This window comes from Nicotiana attenuata, chromosome 1 (assembly GCF_001879085.1).
Source record: "Nicotiana attenuata strain UT chromosome 1, NIATTr2, whole genome shotgun sequence".
In the NCBI taxonomy this organism is placed as follows: Eukaryota; Viridiplantae; Streptophyta; class Magnoliopsida; order Solanales; family Solanaceae; genus Nicotiana; species Nicotiana attenuata.
Window position 1 is genome coordinate 71,637,808 of NC_031989.1, and position 23,834 is coordinate 71,661,641.

The 23,834-nt window shown below is 35.9% G+C and overlaps 1 protein-coding gene across 2 annotated transcripts; it reads right to left on the reverse strand.

Moving 5' to 3' along the window:
- LOC109228492 (histone-lysine N-methyltransferase ATXR7) lies at positions 753–23,521 on the reverse strand. 2 transcript variants are annotated; one of them, XM_019393602.1, is made up of 23 exons: positions 23,200–23,515; positions 22,887–23,100; positions 21,578–22,109; positions 21,296–21,412; positions 19,302–19,610; positions 18,880–19,230; positions 18,660–18,791; positions 18,444–18,575; positions 18,060–18,359; positions 17,403–17,873; positions 16,267–16,663; positions 15,884–16,186; positions 15,377–15,682; positions 15,134–15,283; positions 14,592–15,013; positions 14,375–14,497; positions 14,110–14,190; positions 12,264–12,317; positions 12,005–12,156; positions 11,473–11,541; positions 11,307–11,384; positions 6,256–7,167; positions 753–1,315 (listed from the first exon to the last, which is right to left on the reverse strand). In XM_019393602.1, the coding sequence occupies exons 2-20, from the start codon at positions 23,042–23,044 to the stop codon at positions 11,520–11,522; spliced, it is 4,512 nt and encodes a 1,503-aa protein (XP_019249147.1). In that variant the 5' UTR covers positions 23,045–23,100; positions 23,200–23,515; the 3' UTR covers positions 753–1,315; positions 6,256–7,167; positions 11,307–11,384; positions 11,473–11,519. The 2 variants fall into 2 exon arrangements, with proteins under 2 accessions (XP_019249147.1, XP_019249154.1); XM_019393609.1 differs by having other exon boundaries at positions 15,884–16,183; positions 22,887–23,521.

Consider the following 23,834-nt stretch of genomic DNA (forward strand, 5'->3'; position numbering starts at 1 on the left):
AATTGGATACTTCTGTAAAGATAGTTTTAGAATAGTTTTTTATACGGGATTGTATTTTTAGCTTATTACTGAATTGATCATGGTTTTACACAACCTTTTTGATTTTGAATACATGAACGTCTTCTTGTTTTAATGCGACTATCACTCGGAATACATTGAATTTATTTTTTATATGCTTATGTATTTAAATTCTCATGATTCAATACTCATTTTTAACTTTAACTGTTTTTCAAAAGTTCTGCCAATAATGTAATAAAACATAGTTATACTAACAGTATTTAAGTTATGCTGTTAATACATGTATTTTGCTGTATTTATGTATTAGTATGATCATGTACATAGTTGTATTATGTATTCTGCAGCTAATACATATTACTACTATATTCGGCATAATCCAATGGGTGTCTTCACTGTTTCTCTGGTTGTATTCACCGTATTGTACTGTATTTAATATATTTCAAACTTAACTATATTCAGTTATTATATTACGCTTTATTTTCTATGTTTGTATTCTGCTGTATTTATGTATTAGTATGATCATGTACATAGTTGTATTATGTATTCAAAAGTATTTTGAATTACATATGTATTTTAAAAAAAATATACACTTCTGTATATTGAATACATTATCATTTTATACATGTCCTGCTATACCTCATTTTGAATCGAATTATAACACACACACACACACACACACACATATATATATATATATATATATATACACATCAATTTTATTAATATACCACAAATCATAACAACATTCAATATAGTAATCTAAACTTAAAATAATTCATCCAGTAACAATTCAATACACCAAGAAATCAATATTGAATGTATAACTTGAACAAATCAAAAAACAGTGATTGCACGAACAAAAATCAGAACACAAACTAATTCCTACGTGGAGCATGTCTACAAATACGCCCACATATACTACACGAATGTTGATTTTTCTTCTGAAGCAATTCACTTAACGGCTTATCGCGCTTCTTCTTTGACCTTCCAGGAGGTCTTTTCCATTTGAGTGGTAAAACAACTTCCTCTGATATATGTGTTGGTATATTCCATTCACTTCAATGAGGTAGAGGATACACGGAAACCTCGTATGTCATTACAACAGACTTTGGTTGTAATAGTTCGAGCAATAATCTTCCAGCATTAGAAACTTGCTTTTCAAGACAGCCCAAGCATGTGGGCATGGTAACTCGTCAACTTGGAACCTTATACAACTGCAATTTTTCTTTAGGAGGCAAACGGTGTAATGCCTTCCTTCATCATTCACCATATGCATGTGTTCAGTCAATGGTACAACCTACATTAAACGGAGAAATATTAGTTTTGGACATTTGTACAAAACAGTATTTGTCAATGAGTACATGGATTAAAAACAGTATACATAAATACAAGAAAAAAACATTTGAAATACATTGAATTCAAACAGGTATTTATTAAACAGAATATACAAAGTGAATAAAATTATTTGTGAAATACAGTAAAATACTCTCAATACAAATACAAAATCAATGAATACAACCAATAAAATATACTCAATAAAGAAGTAATACCATGTATTAAGAGTAAATAAAATACAGTGAAACACAGTATTTATTAAACATTGAATTCAAACATGTATTTATTAAACAGATATAAAATGTGAATAAAATTATTTTATGAAATACAGTAAAATACTCTCAATGCAAATACAAAATCAATGAATACAACCAATGAAATATACTCAATAAAGCAGTAATATCATGTATTAGGAATAAATAAAATACTATGAATACAAAATAAACTTGAATACATTGAACACAATTGTTAGATACAACAGAATACAAGCACTAGTGTTTATTATGAAATATGCAGGCAGTAGGTTACTATTACATGTTGTATCTGACATAAATTCATGCTGTATTCATATACAGAAAATCGAATTTCAAAATATTTTTGTAAATACTTGTATCAATTCCGAGCAGAACCTCGAACAATGTCAGGAAAAAAAAATCTTGAACTGTATCAGAAAAAAAAAGGGACTGAAACTCTGAAGAATGCTCTGTTTTTTGGTGTTTAGCGTCTGATATATCTTCTCATTAATTGGATTGATAATGTTGAGTGTTATAATTGATTTATGTGAGTTATATTAGGAATGTATCCCGTTAAACTAGCAGCTTTCCGTTATTAAATAACTGGAGAGACCTATTATTACGTTGATTGTCGTTACTGTATTCATAAAGACATGGCACGAATACATGTGAATACAGCGGCTGACAGCTGAACTGCCTATTTTTAGCCGATTTTTGCTGTTGTATTCATGACTACAGTAGCTCGAATACATCATGTACATTTCCATAACAATTGAAAGGTAGCTACGGAAAGTAATTATGTTTATGGTAGCTATAGAAAATTAATAGCCACTTAACAATAATCATTTCTAAAAAGTGATAAAAAGAGATACTTATTTTTTAGCCAATCCCAAGATAGTGCATTTTTACTTTATGAAAAGCGGAAAAAGCGAGCATAACACCCACGTATCTTCCTAATGAATGCTAAAGTAATGACAGCTTTTAAGTCTTCAACTATTTTCTTAGTATGCATGGTAAGACTACAGAGCTCTGATCGATACTCATATATTTATTAGCGGCGGGTGTTCGGGCTATTCGGATTGGATATAAAAATTTTGATTTGCATTTTCGATTTTCAGATTGAAGAAATGAAAATTCAAATCCAATCCAAATACCCGGACTGGATCGGATTTTTAAATTCGATTTCGGATTAATGAATATTTTGGATTTTCGGTTTTGAACTTATAAGTTGAGATGCTTCTTCTTTTTATAAAAATTAATATGCAAATAAAGTACTCATGTTAAATTGCCTGAAAAGTTCCTCATTCTCACTACAATCATCCAAATATATATTCAAGTAATGAATTATTATCAAGAAAATGTAATAGAGATATTAATGCAGCCGATACGAAGTAGCAATAGTAAAACCATGTCCAAATAGAAAGTATTCTAACAGTAACTTAGTAATTAATATTGAATATATGAGATAATATCTACTGGGTATGGTATTTGAACTTATTACTATTTCCATATGGATAATGGACTAAATATAAAGTATAAAATTTTCGAATTTTTGGATATCTAAAAAACCGAAGTATCAAATCCAATATCCAATCCAAAATCAAAAAATAATAAAAACTAAATGCGAAATTCATAATCCAAAAATCCAAACCAAAAATCAAAAAAAGAAAAAATTCGGATTTCGATTTGAAAATCGGATTTGCCCAAACTATGTCCACCCCTAATATTAATTAAGGAGTTAAAAGTCGAAGTACAAATATCGAGTAGATCTAAAGCTAAATCAAAAACATGAAAGCCCCATTTATTGTTATGTCCTCTTAATGTTGCTTAAGCCCAAGGTAAAATGTTTGCTGTGAGTAGGCAATGTAACAAAGTTGGGAGAAATTCAAAAATAGCCAGATTTATAGGTGGCCGTTTAAAAATAGCCCAGTTTCAAAAGTAATCGAAATTTAGCCACTTTTTATATAAAGATAAATCTGAGCGAAAACACTATTCAAAACCCGGAAAATACGCCAGTATATTATGCTGGAGTTCCAGCATAAGTATACTTAAACTCCAACATGTTATACTGGAGTTCCAGGATAAGTACACTAGAACTCCAGCATAATATATTGGAGTTCCAGCAAAGTATACCGGTCCAGTATAATATGCTGGAAGTTCATGCACAAGTGCTCGAATCTCCAGTATATTATGCTGGAACTTTCCGTGTGTTGGAGTTCGAGCATAATATGCTGGAAGTTCATACACAGGTGCACTGAACTCCAGTATATTATGCTGGATCGGTCTCTGTTGCAGCAAAGTAGTGGCTATTTTTCATTGACTTGGTAAACGCTGGCTATTTTTGAATGACCAGTCCGAATACTGGCTAGACCGTGCTATATTTACAACAAAGTTTTCCAGACTAATCTTTTGTGGAGTTCCAACTGAATACATGTGCATTCCGGAACGTTTAGATAATATGGCCTCACACGCTCAGGTGGAAATCTCCAACAAAATCAAAAATAGCTTATATGAGATTACAGATATTTTTTTCATCTTCTTCTTTTCTGGATGCTCTCTAATGCTTTGCCAAATAAAGTAGCCCATCAACACACCTTACTTGTTACTCCCTCCGACTCCTCTCAATTTATATGAGTGTTTGGCTATTTCTATTTTGTCTTCAAAATCCATAATTGAGTATAGAACGGTTTAGTTACAAGAGTTCAATTCGAGGAAAGCATAAAATATAGGAAAGTCCCAGCGGCAGAAGAAGAAAAAAAGAAGATTTTTGAAAACTTGTGCTTTAAAATAAATTAGACATTTGTATGGCTATATATCATCCAATAAATAATAAAATTGGCATTCTAAAGTTAAACAGTTACTAAATATAGAAAGGTGTTATTCTTTACTACTCCTCCCGTTCACTTTTACTTGTCCACAATGAACTTTGCTCTCCCTTTAGAAATAATAAATGAAGTGTACATACTTTACAATAAGTATCCATAATAATGATAATATTTAAGAAATCCCGAGATATGATTTGAGGAATGAGTAATTAATGATATATTTTTAGCATAATGGGCAAGTAAAAGTAAAAAAGAAAATTGTGTCACGTAAATTAGGATGGTGAAAGTACTTAAAACTAGTGTTATTGATATAAACATCAAACGCGAGTAGACTTTTACTCATCAACCACACTCCAACACCAGATGGTAATAATATATGACACAATATCCAGTACTCATATTGTATGAACCTAGTAATGACGATTTTGATGCTTTCCTAGGATTTTCGAAATCTACTCTAGTACAGATTCAGTGGGACCTACCTCAACCCTAGTTTGGCAAAAATAAACCATTCTTTTCTCTTATGGGGATCTTTTTTTTTTTTTTTTTGGTATCGGAAATCTAGTTCGATCCAAAGATGATATTGTCCATGAAAAAGGACAGCTCCTACATGACACCACCACTTTCCCTTTTTTCTTTCTATTAGTCCACCTCAACAAGCAACCATCTATACTGCTCCCTTCCTGAAGCAATAGCTTCTTGCTTGACTTGATTCGCTAGGGAAATTTTGCCACAAAATGTTAAGAGCATTATTTTTTGAATGCCAAGAGTTCCTGATATTTTCTTTCAAGTTTTGAGTCTTTTAATTGTGACACTATATGATATATTGACACCTGAGTTGAAACCAAAATAGCCATCAAATTTGAGCTAAACGGACTAGAATCAAACGATCGGTTGGCTAGGCTCTAGACTAATTAGAAAACTGATTGATGTAACAAAGAAAAATTCCTGCATACTAGCGTGTCTATATGGGTACAATAATCATTTGAATGGAGAAAAGATATTTTTCAGTGATTGCATCAGCTAAAAGATTGGTCTCCACCATTTCTTGATTACCCATCAACAAATCAAAAGCGTGCCAGCTTGAACTTGGAGTCTGATAAATGTATTGGATTTTAGTATGAACCCAAAAAAGGCGTATTCATCTATCTTGTTGGTCCTAAGCGTATTTTGAAAGAATTGCTTTCTCAAAAACTTCAACATGGATGGATATAAGTCATACACTACGTATACAGGACTATGACCCTCTCAACCTAATCCCTGACTTGGACTCTCGAAACTAAGATATTCATGCCTGTGTTAATACCAGTCTAATGCGAGTAACTTAGGCGATATCAAAATGAAGAGCACATGTAAATATAGGTGCGAACCAAAAGGGCTTCCAGCACACTCACCTATTATTGCAACCCCTCCCCTCTCTTCAGATCACGAGCTCCACCCTAAACTATGATATATTATATTACCATGAACGAAGAGCTGCCCCATTTGATTATTTACTCACGGCCAAACTGACGATGCACTTGAACCCATACGGAAGCTTTCCCTTGGATTTTTTTTTTTTTTTTTTTGTTGTGGATAGACGAGAAATCCCTGAAGGCTAGTGACACGCTGTTCGAAACTCAATAGATGAGGAATGCGCTATTTTACCCTTAACTTATATATCATGCTTGTCTGCAGCAAGGTTCGAACCCGTGACACATGCCTAGATCAAGACCCGAGGATGGAAGTTTCTTGAGAATTGTTTAATCATAGTTGCAATTACTTGTGTTTTGGCAAGTTTATGCGAATTAGATAGCAGCTTGGGTGGAAGGCAGAAAACCAAGTAGAGGATAGAAGACACGTACCAGATAGATGTCAACCCACATCATCATCATCTAGCAGTATTGAATGAATGGGCATGCAATACCTGATTGTTCCTGCGTCATTAATAATTAGGATTGGTATCACGTCATGTCTAAGGCAAGAACAACAATAAAACAAATATCCTTTACAACATCTGCGTCCAGTCCACTTCAGTGAACCTTAAAAAAATGTTTTTTTTGTTAAATTGCAAGTAACTTGACAATAACCACACTTGGACCTTTCCGTTGCAGTATAAGGAAGTGTTAGCCCAAGACAAGAAAATGGTTTTAACTCTAAGAAAAAGTTAGGGATGCTATTTAGATTTAGCAACTTGAATTTGCGCATGATTGCAAAGTTACAAGCTCAAAAACATTAAGCTGATTAGACAACTGTATCATCTTTCATAACATACTAGAATTTTGAGCATACTCTCTTATTATGTTACCACATTATAGCATTTGGATCTCTGGAAAGATTATGGAGACTTAAATTCACAAAAAACACAGCATATTGGCTCTTTGATGTAAGCTTGGAGAAAATAAGTAGAGCCATCAATAACCATTAAAAGCATACTTACTGCATTCTCACACAACTTAATTGACAAGATATCTCAACATAACAACCAAATAAACAAAAAAGTACTCGGAATTCTGTGAAGCTGAATATGATATTATTATACTTATAATGTATGCCTGTACACGATATATAATTCCAAAAAAGAAAATTGCCTTGAAATTGTATAATAAAGCACAACCGATTGTGAATTCTTAAGAGGAGGAACTCATCTGCAACTGTGATATCTACAAGAATATATGCAAGGGGCACACACTCATCGTCCTTTTACAAGAATGTGTAAACCCTGAAGTACGAGTATGCATCTTGTATCGCCCGACTAAGAGTTGCAAGGGCAAACCCTGAAATGATATCAAATTGGAAAAACAAAGTTACAATAAAGCATATGGCCGTAAAAAGCTATTATTAAGATTTGCAATCTCCACATCCATCTCCAAATTAGCATCCATTCTTCAATGGTTATGTCTTATACGTGCACTGTATTACATTTTTGGAATTCGTACAGATCCTTCTACATTCAACCTTCAAATGCAACCATGAAGAAGCTCAAGTGAATAACTCTTCATATTGCCAAAAGTAAAAGGTGAACGCAACCAAATCAATTGTCTCAACAAAACAGGAGGATAGAGAGACACCGCACACACAAAGAGAGAGAGAGAGATGATGACGATGAAGAAGAAGAGAGGTCTAGAATCAAAACACTGAAAACTGACAATACAGACACACACACAGAGATATATATGTATTACATGCATATACAATATCAGTGGCGTAGCCACCCTATGCCAAGGGTGGTCAAGCGCATTATACTGCGCATATAAGTTAAATACTACTTTATATATTATATTTTGAACACCCTTAACCTATGTTGCTCCGACTCTCCGAAATTGTTGATTGGTACATGTCGGATCCTCCAAAAGTAGTGCACTTTTGGAGGATCCGACACGGGTGTGGCAGCTACTTTGGAGAGTCCGCATAACATAACCCTTAACACAGTTGAGTGAAGCAGTCCAGCTATTCAGGGTGTTCAAAGTGACGTGTTGTTCACGGGTTCAAAGTTCCGCTAAAACTAAATAGAGTCCATCATGTGGTCTATCTTATTCTTTCAATCTCCAAGAATTCCTAATAAAATAACTCCTAAAACTTAAAATTTGTGTAAAAATAAATAACTAATCTTAATTTTTAACTAAAAGTTATTTCTTAAATAAATTTTATAATTTAAAAGTCAAGCTCTATAAGTATTTCTTCAACAAAAACTCTCTACAAACTATAAATTCTTTCGATTCTCTCTTTCCTTTGGTTTTATACTTACTTTCATAAGTAAAATTTCTAACGTTGTCTTTTTGTTATTTTGATTTTAATTTATAAAAATATAGTTATATTAAAATTTCTTTTTATTTTAGCTAAATGTTGTGTGGTTTAATCTAAAAAATTTGGTACACCATTCATCGACAAAAAAAAAATATTGATTTGTTTAAAGTTGGAACACCCTTGACGGAATTCCTGACTACGCCACTGTACAATATACATGTGTGCGCTATGTAAAGCTCTGTAGCGTCAGTGCCAACACCACTTTGAAAGCCTCTGTGACTTCCCTTTGAACGAAATGGCCCTCCAAGGGCTATAATAACCTCTCTCTAAGTAGCATGAGAGAAACTCATATCATTCTGGGTAAGCTCTATCGCTTAAGTGATAACATCAACAACTAAGCTAAATGTCTCGAACCCATTAATGAAGAGGTTTCACTAGTTGACTGACAAAATAAGTACCAAGAAAACACACAATACATATAAAGAGCAACTAACACTATTTCTTCTCCTTTCAGAATGAAAGATAAGTACTTTAACATTTACACCGATTGTTCAACAACAATAATAATAATTATGCCTCAACCCCAACCAAGCTTGGATCGACTATATGAATCTTCACTTCTCCATTTTAGCTCAACTCATGTCGTAATCGTACCAAAATAATTCTATATAAATAATCGTAATAATAATAAGAATATTAGATGTTCTCTAACAAAACTAAAACATATTCCCAACTAGTAGATATCACCTATATAAATCTTTTTCTTCCATTTTATCTCGTCTTTAGCTAAGTTTGCATTAATTCCAAGAATTTGTAGGTCTTTCGAGATAACTTCCATCCATGTGATTTTAGATCTACTTTGTCCCCTTTTGACACCTTCACTCATCATAATCTCACACTAACAGGTCGGTGCATCTCTAGTTTGACGCAGGACACGGCCAAATCTATCTCACGGGACCTCCCATTTTACCCTCAATGCGTACTACTTGCACCTTATGACAAATATAGTCATTTTTAATCTTATCTAATCTTGTATAACTGCACATTCATTTTCATATATGTATCTCTGCAATAGTCATCTTGTAGATATGTTGGACTTCTGCGGCCCATCATTCACTACCACATAACATTGTCGCTTTTATAGCTGTTATGTTACATTTCAGTTTAGTAGGCATCCTTCCATCCTATAACACTCAACAATTCTCCATTTCAACCATCTGCTCTAAATTATATGAGTAACATCTTCATCTATCATTATATTTTCTTGAAACGACGATCCTAGAAATCTAAATTGCTTATAAATATTTAGGCATTGTAATACCTTCTAGTCTCACCTCAACTTTATGCTTACTAAACTTGCAGTGCATGTATTTGGTCAACTTCTACTTATCCTAAAACGTTTGCTCTCTAAAGTGCTTCTCCATAGTTCAAGCTTTTGGTTGGTGCCCTCGTTGGTTTCGTCAATTAACACAATATCATCAACAAATCATGTGCACCATGGGGCCTTACATTATATTGTGTTGGTTAGCTCATCCATAAATAGGAACAACTAGGGTCTCAACATTGATCCTTGGTGTAGATCCACTGCTATGGGAAACTCCTGTGTATCTCTTACTACTATTCTCACGCTAGCGACGACTCCTTCATACATGTCCTTTATGGCATTTATATATTTAATATGAATTCTTTTCTTCTCCGTCACCCACTAAAGGACCTTTAGTGGTACTATATCATATACTTTCTCTAGGTCAATGAGCACCATATGTAAATCTTTATTCCTTTCACGATAAACTCCATCAATCTTCTTAACTAGAATATAGCCTCCATTGTAGATCTACCTGGCATAAATCCAAATTGATTCTCTGTCCCTCTTGCCGTGTTCGTAAGTCTGCGCTCTATCACTCTTTTCCAAAGTTTCAATGTATGAATCGTCAGTTTAATGCCACGATAGTTCAAATAATTTTGAATATCTCCGTTATTCTTATAAATTGGGATTAGGGTACTCTTCCTCCACTACTTGGGGCATCCTACCAATTCTTAGTACAGCAGTGAACAACTTGGTAAGCCATTCTACTCCAACCTCTCCAAGACACTTCCAAACCTCTAAAGGGATATTATATGGACCACAAGTTCTTCTAATATTCATATTTTCATAGCATCCTTTACCTGTGTAACCCTAATTCTCTGAGTGTAGCTAAAGTTCCTATGTACACAGATGTGTGGAGGTCTAATAATGTTATTATCTTAGTTAGATAACAACAACATACCCAGTATATTCCCACACGCGGAGTCTGGGGAGGCTAGTGTGTACACAGACCTTACCCCTACCTTGTGCAGATAGAGAGGTTGTTTCCAAGAGACCCTTGGTTCGAGCCTTGGTTAGAGTTGAGAAATTGATCAATATAGCCTCTCCATCTCTCCTTGACCTCATTATCCCGTCAACACTTGTTGGGAATTGTCTTTAACACACTTACACTTGGTTTAAATCCTTATCTTTTTTCCTCCCAGTCGTGCTAGTTGAAACATTTCATTCTCCCCTTCTCGTGTCCCCTTTTGGTACAAGCCATCTAGAGCTTCCTCTCGGGCTTCACTAATGGCTTAACAAGCTTCCTACTTACCTCTCTTGCATTCTGCAAAGGCTTCTCCTCTTCTGCTTTTGGCAACTTCCTATAAGTTATAACACTCTCTTTTAACTTTATTTAATCTTTGTACCTCCTCATTCCACCACCAGGATTCCGATGGTCGAGGTTCTGGACCTTTAGACACACCTGACTTTATGATCCATGATGTGTACAAAGACCTGACCAAAAAGAACTTCCATATGTTCCTCACCTAGAGGCAATACAGATATCTCATCTTAATCTAGGTATTGAAGCATTGAAGGAGAAGCAGTAGATTGTCTAAATTACAGGGGCATCAGATTCGCAGCACGGGAGAAAAGGAATCTACTAGTGGATGATCTGCAGCAATTCAGAGGCAACATATGCTGGAGCAGGATTGAGATACAGCACAAATAGTGACAAAATGATAAAATGCAGATGAAACACACGTAGGGAAAGATGGCTATATTCAGAAAACAATAAATCCACTACAAGGTAAAAATTGGTTTCTGCTTCTAGAATCTAGAAACATTAAAAAAAGAGCTGCTATTGACAACATCATTGCTTACTATATGTACATGATGACAATATCTGTCTGCAAAACTGCAGAGCGAGTGATCTTGGAAACCATCAGTCAAGAAAGGACCCTAAGAAGGAGAAAAAGGAATGAGTATATACGAAAACAGACAGCGAAAAGATTAAACTCAAGAAACTTCAGAAGTAAATTTAAGATACCTAAATACAGCAGTGGAACACATCAGATCTGGCATCTCCTTTCCATTTCAATTCATTGAGCCACGACACCTAACAAGTCATGCATATATTAACAAAATAAGCTAAGCCTTTCCTGATCCTTAACAAGACTGAGTCAAGAAAGCTAACAGAAATAACAGTTTTAAGACATCGCTGGAGAAATAACCGACTTGGAAAAGAATCAGAGAGTATAACAGTTATGCACTTGAACAAAAACACAACTTGATAGCTAAAACACAACAAATTTATACTATCCAGAGAATTAATATGCAAGTCTTGTCAAAATGTCATCCACAAAAGGATAAAAAAAACATACTCATCAACTGTCATCTTGTTAAGGAGATTGTGTTTCACCAAAAGAACTATCAAACAAAGGATAAAGCTAGCAATACATTTCTTCCCCTGTCATATACCTCTTGTTTTATATCGCAGAGGCAATAAAAACTTAGCTAAGAATTTCTTAAACAAAAAAGAAAACCTTAGCTAAGAATTCAATCTTCGACCAAAATATTACCTCTTGGAACCACAGTTGCAGGGGATCTTCTTTTCCTCCAAAGGAAATTTGTAATTGTAAGTAATCTCTTCACCAGCTGCAATATGCCGCTTAGCATATATGAAGATCTTTTTCTGACCCTCAACACTTATAACTTTTGTATAGCAATTCGGCTGCAACATTCATTAAAATCAAACGGATGGCGTCATGTTAAATGGAAAAACCTGCAGTACTTACTTCGTGCCACAGAGTCATATAATTCTAACAGTAAGAACGTTACCTCACAAGAATGATTTATGAATCTGGCAATACCACCACGTTTTGTTGCATCAACCTGAACAAGAATCAGTCAGTTATTAAGAAATGTTGGCTCAATCTCCATCAAATTCTCATAATATGCAACATAATATGACTATTGTTTCAACATCGGATTAATTAGACTTAACTCCCAGAAAAATTGCATGATTTGGAGGAGTATTTCTTTAGACTTAGCATTATACCCAGAGTTATCACGGTCACTATAGCCACTGGTAAAGTGCGAATTGCATCCACCATTCAGAAACAAACAACAGCAATTTCAATTACAAGAATTAGCAATCCAAATATTAATCCCCATGTTTGGGAATCTAGTAGCAATTGATTTTCAGATCGAGCTCAACTGAACAGTAATGTGGTTCCAATAAGCAGTTATTAGACCATTTAAATTTTGACAATTCAATTTATCAATCAATTATTCAACTATCTGTATCCATTCAGCTCTATACAGGTCTATCTCATTTCAATAACAAACCTAATATGTAGATCAATCTGGTTTGTAGAATGGAAACAAGTCCAATTCCACTACGTAACCTTAATATGCAATTAGCTAGGTGTTAGACTTCTTTAGACCATACTTCAGTATTGGGGTCTAACTTTTGGCTTTTGGGGTAGTGAACTAATATCTTCCGTTTTCAACCAGGTGTCTGACTGATAAGCTGCGCATTTAAAGAACATAAGATCCAGAAATAATTACTTGTTGATTTCTTTACTAGTGATCTTGCTAAGTATATGTTTCTCACACTACATAAATCTTCCTTATTCAATTCTTCAAGTCACAAAACCATTAAATACTGAAAAGATTCCAATCAATCGGTGAGATAACCAATTTACCCCTAAAGATTTTGCCCATAGTAGGCCAAGTGTTTATCCCTCTTTCTTCTTAGTTTTGCTTCAGGAATGAGAAGCTCTTAGTGTTATGTATCAAATTTGATTAATACATATCTTTAGGTGTTTGTAATATTTCTACAGGCTTTTTCCTTGTTAAAAAGATAAGCTCCAGATCTCATTCTTTTTGGTGCGTAAATTTGTGTGATTTTCCAATGTAATAACTTCGTATAGTGTTGTGCATGTTTTCACATCTTTAGTCCAGCTTACACGCATCTTGACTAATCCGTTGAGTACCTACGACCTCCCACCACCACAGGTATTAGATAATTCTACCCACCAATTACTTAGGTAGATGGGAAAAATTCACCAATAGTCGCATTTGTTAGGACTCGAGCATTGATCACTATTGTTGTTACTCCACCTCTTTAACCGCTAGGCCAACCTCTTAGGGTGTTTCTGTTTGGCCAAGCTTCTAGGAAGCCAAATGTACTTTTTTGGGGCCAAAGCACTTCTTTGAGATTTGAGGTGTTCAGCCAAAAACAAAAAGTGCTTTTGAGCAGCAGAAGAAAATAATGCCTTTTTGCATTGCTCTATGCACTGAGATATTGTCCGGGATACATGGAAAGACTTTTTAATGAGCTTATTACTACCAGATTTTGGAACACTAAGAAGAAAATAATGCCTTCGTGTGTCTGCCTTTGTGCTTCTATAAAATGGTCTTTTCGATCAGACAGTACTACAAGAACATTTTAACAGCAATATGTACCAAAATAGATTTGGGATGAGTGAGTTCCATAGCATCAGTGTGATCCAAGAGTAATGGCTTTTTTGGATCTACATAGACAGAGTACAGCTAGAATAGAATTTCTACTTTCTTGTATTAATAAAGTTTCTTTTTCTATCTTAAGTAAAACCATGTGAGACATCTGTATTATCAAGTAAATAGTACAAGAAATTGAATTCTCAAAATACTTTCTCACCACATAATCATCGTCCAGTCTGAAAAGGTAACTGCTCCCAATTCCAATCTTCTCATAATAGTGCTCTCGTATGTCGGATACCTGAAAAGCTCAAAAAACTGAGTAACAGTTCAAATAATGAGCACTTGAGATTAGTGTTTCAGACAATAAGACAAAATTATTTGGCCACAAATTAAACAAAGCTAAGACACCAAAATGGATGAAGACGACTTAGGCAAAAGCAGAATGCTGGAATGTACTTCAGGAAGGGAAATAATGCTCTTACACGCCGACGTATAAGCTCCCCAACATATTCAATGACAAAGTCTTCAGCCTCAATCGGCTCAAGGGCAAGAAGACCCCAGTCATGTATCTTACTTCGTTGGAAGCGTAGGCGCTTCTTCCTCGCCTAAGAAAGACAGAGATGATATGTAACTTGTATATAACAAATTACGAAAAACAAATAAATACAAAAAAATTATAACTTAGTATTCTAATGATACCTTCAACTGAGTAGCTTTCAAGAGATCTGCACCATCGGCAGCAGCAAGGAGGTTGCGCAACTTAACCCTGTTTGTTCTTGCAGAAATTCCCTTAGCATTCAATACTTGAGAACCATTAGCATCTGAACTGACAGATTGAATATGATCAATAGTAATTCCCCTAACACGAGCCCTTTCAGCAGGAGTTGCCCTCAACGACCATTTATGCCATTCCCAACCATTGATGGAAGATCGAGCACAGCCATCTGATTGTGGACAATGTTTTGCTGTCCGGGATTTACTCTTCTGTTTCTTCTCTACAATAACCTCCTTCGTTGCTGCTTGGCTGCCAGCACCACTTGATACTCTCTGAATTTTTCTTGAACAAGATGCTGACACATTATTCTCGAGTTTTCTCTTATTCAACTTCGGTAATTTGGCCACTGCTCAATAGCCCAAACAAGACTTATTATAGAGGAAATAAACATGGGAGATCATGCGAACAGTGATAACATAAACGAAGGAAAGATAGAGCACAATTTAGATGATACTTAAACACTAACATTGAGGAGTCTTTTTCAAACAAGCAGTAGGTTGCATTTCAAGTGTGCCCAATTCGTTGTTCACAACCTCAGCTACCTTTCCATTGTCACTGGAGCCTTCACAGTCAAAAGTAACCTTCAGTTTTTTGAGGCTTGCATTACTTCTCCCCACTGCAAAATTTAGTAGTGTGATAAACATGATCAATAAATATAATGTCCATTCTGGTGACATTTGAGAAAAGTAACAAAGGAAAACTGAAATACCTTTGGAGAAAGATGCAACTTTCTCTGAAGTAGTGTTACAATTAATAACCACTGATGGAGGAACAACTAAAGAAGCATTAGTGAACAACTCTCTGTGACAATCTTTCAGCCCAATTTTCTTCACACTTGAAGTTGCATTGTCACCTTTAGTGCTCTCAGTTGCCTCCCCCAAGAGATTTTGTTTCCTTGACTTATTAGAAGATCTCTTTTTGAAGCCAACGTCTCCATCAACCTTCCTAATATCACCGGAATCCTCAGCAACAAAACTAGACTTCAGTTTCTTGCGGGTTGCATTATTTCTCCCCGCTGCAAAATTTGGTACAATAAACCAAACATGACCAAGAAATATAATGACTTTTGAATAAAGTAACTCAGGAAAACTGAAATACCTCGGGAGACAGATGCAACCTTCTCTAAGATAGCGTTACAATTAATAACCGAGTACACCAACCATGACCAAGAAATATAATGACTTTTGAATAAAGTAACTCAGGAAAACTGGAATACCTCGGGAGACAGATGCAACCTTCTCTGAGATAGTGTTACAATTAACCGGTGATGGAGGAACAACTAAAGAAGCATCTGTGAACAACTCTCTGCGACATTCTTTCAGCCGAATTTCCTTAACACTTGAAGCTGCATTGTCACCTTTAGTACTCTCAGTTGCCTCCCCCAAGAGATCTTGTTTCCTTGACTTGTTAGAAGATCTCTTTTTGAAGCCAACGTCTCCATCAACCTTTCCATTATTACTGGAGTCCTCAACAACAAAAGTAGCCTTCCGTTTATTGCGGCTTGCATTACTTCTCTCTGCTGCAAAATTTGGTACAAGTATGATAAACATGACAAAAAAATATAATGACATTTGAGAAAACTCAGGAAAACTGAAATACCTCTGGAAACAGAGGCAACCTTCTCTGAGATGGTGTTGCAATTAATAACCGCTGATGGAGGAGCAACTGAAGAAGCATTAGTGAACAACTCTCTGCGACATTCTTTCAGCCCAATTTCCTCAACACTTGAAGCTGCACTGACACCTTTAGTGCTCTCTGTTGCCTCCCCCAAGAGATCTTGTTTCCTTGACTTGTTAGAAGATCTCTTTTGAAAGCCAACCTCTCTATCAGGGAGAGGCTGCAGTGAAGAACCTGACATTCTTTTGACCATCTTTTTCTTCCGGTAGTATGTGTATTTCCCTGCTACTGTAGGTACCTTAGGAAAATAATCCACGCTTTTGCTCGATGCAACTGGAGAGTTATCACGTTTCTCGTTATACGCTTTGCTTCTTGTAACCTGACAAAGCAGAAGTATCATTCAGCAGACCTTTGACTCTTTAAACTGAGGAGAAATTAGCCTCTAAATCGAGGGTAAAAAACTAACTCTGAATTGAGGAAAAAGATTAACTCACTGAAGTGGGTAAAAATATTAAGTAGGTGTTTGGACATGAATTCCAAGATTTTTTTCAAACTTGGAATTTCACTCAAATTTGAATTGAAGATGAAGTTGTGTTTGGTTTTAATTTTTGCAGTATATTTGGATGTCTTTTTTTTCAAAATCATGAAACATGATTTATACCCCACAACTTGTAAAAATATCAAAACCACCCCAATTTGATTATCCTACTTGAAATAAACAATCAAAATGCTATTGTTTAACTGTTATCATATTCTGCTTTACTGCAATACACAAAAGATGCAAAATCAACTAGGACTGATGTTCCACCATCAGTCGCCAAAGATGTATCCGCCAAAGATGAAAATCTGATGGGGTCATTTGATAAATTTTGAAAATATAGGGTAAATTGGTAAAACTAAAAATTAGCAAACTCCCATTTTCAATTGAAAAAGTGGTGAGAACCAGTTTTTCAAATTTGAAAATGGATTTTCAAGTGGAAAAGGAAAAATTGGTAAGAATGGGATAACCAAACATTATTTTCAAAAATAATTTTGAAAAAAAGGAAAAATTTTGTATGTCCAAACGGGCTCTAACTCTTTGAACTGACAGCACTAAGAAGCCCAAAACTTGCACTCACCTCAGAATCCTCTGGTTTACCACGTCTCTTCGCAGAACACCAAGTCGTCAAAAATTTTCTAATTAAGTCATCAAGAAGAAAAAATTTCAACTCTCTCAGTGCTTTCTCGTGTACCTTCTGCCGGCAATTTGACAGGATAGCATACCATTCTATCCTCAGAATATGATCATCAGACCTAGCAAGACGAACTTTAGAAGTTTGCACAGAAACAGCTTCACATTGAGGTGGTTGCAGCTCGTCAGTCATATCATCTATGGCGGCATTGTCTAAACAAGCAGACTTCTGAAATGCGCTTGAAAGACAATAAGATGAAGGAATCATGTATGTATCAATAGAATTCTGGTGCAATGATTTTTCGGGCGGTGAAGTGTTCTGAATATCTATACATGCTAAGTTTTCTGAAACCGAAATGGCATCAGAAGAATCAATTTCACTTGCAACACCAAGACAAATATTCGAGTCCTCAGCAACCTGCAGAATAAAACTGTTCCTTGAGAAGCTGAAATTCACTATATTTGGTAACACATTGGCGTCTCCAATTGTACAGGGGAAAACATTAGCAGGTAAGGCGTTACTTCAAAATCTCTCCACCACCTATCCTCTTCTATGGGAGAGAGCATAAAGTTTACACAGATTACAGCAAGTTCAGACATTCACCTTGATTATCACGCCATCTTCAAGGGAATCAACTTTTCCTGTCACCTCTTCATTCAAAAGGCTGGTAAAGTATTCTTCCAATGACATCTTAGCAGACAGGTGGAGTTCTTCCAATACACTCTCAAGGATAAGTTGCATACGGTCATTAGCGTCAGAGTCCATTGCATGACTGGATTTAGACAACCCCTTTTCATCAATAAATGATGAAGAAACTGAAGGCAACTCCACTGTCACTTTCTTTGTCTCAAACCCTGGGGGGGAATCAAGATCACAGTCGAAAGATTCTTGCTCCACTTGCAACTGCAAAGTCATAGGTCTGTCTATCAGAAAGGAGACACAAGCACTGCAAAATGACAGGAAAAAACAACAGCACAAAAAACTTACGCCTTCAGTAGAAAGCTTTGTGAAGCAATCTTTTGATGACGAAACTGAAGGCAAATTCACTGTCACATTCTTTGTCTCAAACCCTGGGGGGAGATCAAGATCACAGCCGAAAGATTCTTGATCCACTTGCAACTGCAAAGTCATAGGTCTGTCTGTAAGACAGGAGACACAAGCACTGCAAAATGACAGGAAAGAACAACAGCATAAAACACTTACGACTTCAGTGGAGAGCTTTGTGGTGCAATCTTTTGATGAAAAAGCTGAAGGCAAATCCACTGTCACAATCTTCTCCTCAAACCCTGGAGGTAAATCAAGATCATAGCCAAAAGATTTTTCCTCCACTTGCAACTACAAAGACATAAGTCTGTCAATAAGACAGGAAACAATATATAAGCACTGCAGAATGACAGGAAAAACAACAGCATAAAAAACTTACAACTTCAGTAGAGAGCTTTGTGGTGCAATTGGTGTACGACTTTGCTAGAATGTTTGATTCAACCATAGGACAAGGAGGTGACCATCGCTTTTTCTTCCTCCACGCAGATGCAAACTCTGAGACATGGTCATAGAAGACTGCATTCCAGATGCTTTGCATGGAAGAGTCAAATAACGCTCTGCAAACAACTGTATAAGAATCACAAAAGTTCTCAAAGCTTCCGACAGATTTTGAACTTCCTGAAGACTGCAAAGAAATTTCAGCAGTAGGAGATTTCTGATCAAGAAGATTAGGAGCTTTTGTACTGCTCTCAGGAGCAACTAAGGCCTTACTGCCACTAATACCTGCAGGCTGTTCACAGCATAAATGATGAGTAGCATGCAAGATTCTAAATGGCAATTTAATGCTTGAATGTTATTTACCATTCTGGTACTAGGGGAGGACATTTTGACAGACAGATTAGTGACTTTCTTGCGATCTTTCTTTTTAGAGATGCACTCTGAAATTGCATGACTAACAATCTCATCGAGCAGAGTTCTACGAGCTGCTTTCATGATCACCATATGAAGCTGTGAGCATACTTCATGAGAAATCTCAGATACAAAATCTGGTAGAAAGGCAGTCTCATCCCCATTGGAATTAGACATAAGAGCTCCAGGGGTAGCCGTAGTCCAACTACTTATTAAAGATTTCAGACTAAAGGGTCTGAACTTATTATCAGCATGATGTATCTGCAAAAGTAAACATGAAAAAGAAAACATTGAGCACATACCAATTAGGTTCGGTGCCACCTTGCATGAAAAAGTTGGAAAATCTCCAATAATATAGCCAACGAGGGAAAAAGGTCAAAATCTTCAAATCAACACAAAACCAAGAAAAAAAAAACTTAATTACTGATTCATTACCATAGCATTATTGCCACAGCACTCCGATGGGACCAAAAATTCAAAGAGCCGTGTAAAAAAATAAAATAACCTACTGAGTAAAGCAAATAGGTTTGAATGAGAAGCAAGTGTATCCAAAAAAGTTCAAGTACAGGCCCTAATTTACACAAGCAATTAGTCCAGAAACCTAAGAAAAAATTAAAGCGACAACTTAAGAGTAGGATTCTCTTGTGGTTACCAATCTATGGATGCAACTGGACGGAGTCACTTTGATTTTAAACTCATTGGCGATGAGAACCATGAACAGTCTTTTCAACTGCCTAGAATCCAAACATGAACAGTCTTTTCAACTGCCTAGAATCCAAACTAGTACTTGAGCTATATGAGGCTAGAGGGAAGCAAGTTGAAACTCATAGGAATAATTCATAAAGAAAAAATAAAGTTCAACTGATGTGAAGATAAGAAAAGGGGAGGTTACTTAACAGAATTGCGAAGTATCTTTGGGTTTGGTTTGGAGAGTGCAACGTGGGACAAATGATATAAAGTAGAATAGAGAAACAGTTAATAATTAAACCTTTCAAGTTGCGACAAGAGCTTTAACCCGGCAACAAGAGCAAAGAATATAGGAAAGTTATGCCAGATTCAAAAGAGCAAAGTTAGAGGATATTACAAGATGTGCGGGAATAACGTGCGGATAAAATGAGAATAGACTATGGGTTAACTAAGGCCAACTGACAGAAGTCAGGAGGAAGAAAGTGACAACAAGAATAATCAGGATCTAACAGGCCCACGCAGAATTAAGATCAAGACACCTTTGAAATATGGCACTAACTATGGTAATAGAACTTTGTCGGAACTCGCAACAGAAATTCTAAGAATTCAGCTTAATAGAAATGATTCCTATTACCTTTTCAAAAAGAACAAGAAAAAAGAAATGAATCCTATTACGTTCCTACTTTCAACATTATCACAAAAAGAGCCTCTTCTCCTGAGTTGTCTATACAAATAATGCATACCTGTCCCTTACTTGACTGTTCAAAAAAGGGGCTACTTCCCCACCTCCCAAGTTTGCTTCTCTAATAAAAATATATCACTTATAAAACAAACAACAACAACATACCCAGTATAATCCCACATAGTGGGGTCTGGGGAGGGTAGTGTGTACCCAGACCTTACCCCTACCTTTGAGGAGGTAGAAAGGTTGTTTCCAATAGACCCTCGGCATATCACTTATAAAAAAACAATACTAATATTTAGTTGAAAGAGTTCTCCCAGCTTTTGTGCTTCCGCTAAAACCCAGTCATATTGAATTTTGAAAAAGTTGAGTGATCAGTAGCACCACCCATCAAAACTGGGTGCACCATTTACATAGATTCAGTTTCGCATATAGCTTAGAAAATCCAATGGTACATCCAACAAAAATACAAACATCTTCCAGCAGAATGAGTGGGATAGTAGGAGAAACAGCTGCACCATGTGCTATAGTGCTAGGTTAAAGACTTACAAAATGCTAAGGAAGATATAAGGCTCACCATCACTGAATCCAGAATGTAACCATAATGATACCATGAATAAAGCTCTACAAGAGAGTGTGGCCCATGTTTCCTCCCATCATGATCCTCAAACAGCCAGCACGATTCTTCATAGTCCTATTCCACACAAAATATTAAAAAGGAGGGTCATAATAGGGAATCGGAATAGCAGAAAATACAATAAAAGTCTATTTGTCTCATCCAGATTCCATAATTACATTAATAATTATAAGAGAATCACCTCAGAACAACACAAATCCTTAAAGGTAAAAGAGAAAGTACCATAGACATAGAGGGAGCAACTGTTCCCGCAAAGCCAGTGGTCGAGATATGCTGGTTCAAGGAATGAGTTCCATGTTTAGCCTCTGAGTCAGAGTAAGGGGAAGTTGTTGGTAACTCCACTCCATTTCCTCCTAAGTCTTTGGCAACTCCGGAGAATTTATTCGTCGGTCCGGACGAAACCGTTAAATAAGCAAAGCCAGTTGCAACATGGTCAGGAAATTGATTGAAATACTTTAAGGGCACTGCATTTGAAATAGTCCCGTTTAAGATGGGATAAACCAGAAGTTCTTCAGGCAAGAAACCAGTAGATAGACCCTCATATAATTGTTCTTTAATGTAAGGACCACACATTTGACCCTGTTGATTGACATACATCCATCCGGTCGCAAGTGGAGGTTGAGGGTACACTACACTGATCTTGTCACCCACTGAACTGCCACCGACATCATGAAGGGATGAAACATTCTCAATCTCTCCATTAGACTGGCAACTCATTTCCACACATAATGGTGAACCAAGATTTTTCAAGCAACTGATAATATCACACCAAGCCCGGAAAAACAGAAGAAACAATAAAGCATAAATAGTGTGAAGCGTGCACATAAAATTGAAAAGGAATAATTGCACTTGTGATCCATCTGCTACTATAAATTCTGATTTTAGTCCTTGTTTTTTTTTCTAGTGGGAATTGGGGAAGGGGATTACAAGGTGGGTAATCGAACCCTAACCAATAAGGTGAAAGTTCATATAGCCAACCAACTTAACTACTAAGGTTCCCCTGATTTTAGTCCTTGTGATATTTCACGAAGCATTTTTTGTTATGACGGTGGTATCTGGGCCAACTTGTGCGTACCTACTACCTCCCAAGCACAGGTACCCAGTAACTCTGCCAACTAAGTCTTATGGGAAGAAATCACCTAGTGTCTTTTTTGTCTTCATTGCAATTTGAACCTGAGATTCACTCAGCATATGTAACCTTGAATTGATTAAAAAGTGTGATTTTGGTCCCTTTACATATAAAATATGGTATATATAGACTATTTTTAGAATTATATTACCTCAAATATGGAGTAGCAATACAAAATTAATATAATATATGTGTAGTTGAATGGTTTAACAATTACTAATTCGTTAGATTTGTGGAGATTTATAAGTAGAAGGATCAAAAAAGCACATTTCCTTTAATTGAAAATAAACGTGTTTAACCATATATCACAAGGACCAAATTAGAATTTGGCGATAAGACGGGATAAAAGTGCAAATATACCAATTGAAAACAAAAATTAGACATGGAAAAATCAGGCAATACCCAATAGTGAACTCCATTGTAGACACTACATCAGCGGGATTTTCATCCTCAATAGAACCCTGTGAATCCGAAGGCTTTAATCTCTTTCGAGAGTAGAATGGGGTATGATTCGTCTCTGCTTCACTGGGTCCCACGTGGCATATGATCGAAGACACCATAACTTTGGGGGAATTCGATTGAGGGTTCCAATGATTCTTTATTTTTTTCCTATTACCTGTTCCAATTTAATTTTTAAACGGAGTTTTCATAATATACAATTCCGATATATATGTTGATAAATAGAATAAAAGCGAGTTAGATAAGAAGACCCTACAGAGAAAATCTAGCAGTATAGGATAAAGGATGCAACCGCGGCAACCCTACAGAGAAAAACCTAAGGTGCGGAGAAGATGATTTTGTTGTGGATATTAGTTAGATTGGATACAGACGCGACCCTTCTTTCAGGGAAACAAAGGTTTGGGTGGGGGGGGGGGGGGGGTAAAATTTATCGTGGGGTATTTGGTAAAATTGGTGGGTGTATAAGAGAGGAAGGTATAGGGATGGTATGGAAGCTCAGAATGAGAGAGAGAGAAGGGCAAGAAGGTGAAGAAGTCGAGGCAAGACTGCAAGAGTAAACGAGAGAAAGCACACTTGTTTGAGGGATTAGTAATAATCTCACCTTGTGTTTTTACCTCGTATCAATAATAAAAAAAACTGTATATTAAAAACAATACAATTTAGCTATATCCGCATTCAACAAAAATTTGCATCGGCCATGAAATACATATTAAAATATATAATGTTATAAATAGAATTCTATTTATGGTGAATGTCCATATTTAGAGAGATTCTTGGTGGCTAAGTCACCATCTCCCTATAAATAGAGGGTTATACTCTATTGTAATTCATCCCAAAATTCAATAAGAATTCCCTCTCTCTCTCTTTCTCTGCAATATTGCTCTTGTTCTT

Coding starts and splice junctions, on each gene's coding strand:
- LOC109228492 (XM_019393602.1), bottom strand. CDS start 23,044: ATGGTGTCTTCGATCATATGCCACGTGGGACCCAGTGAAGCAGAGACG. Junction 14,498..14,591: donor TGAAAGCTACTCAGTTGAAG/GTATCATTAGAA, acceptor TGTCTTTCTTAG/GCGAGGAAGAAGCGCCTACG. Junction 12,318..14,109: donor GACTGGACGATGATTATGTG/GTGAGAAAGTAT, acceptor ATTCTTGTTCAG/GTTGATGCAACAAAACGTGG.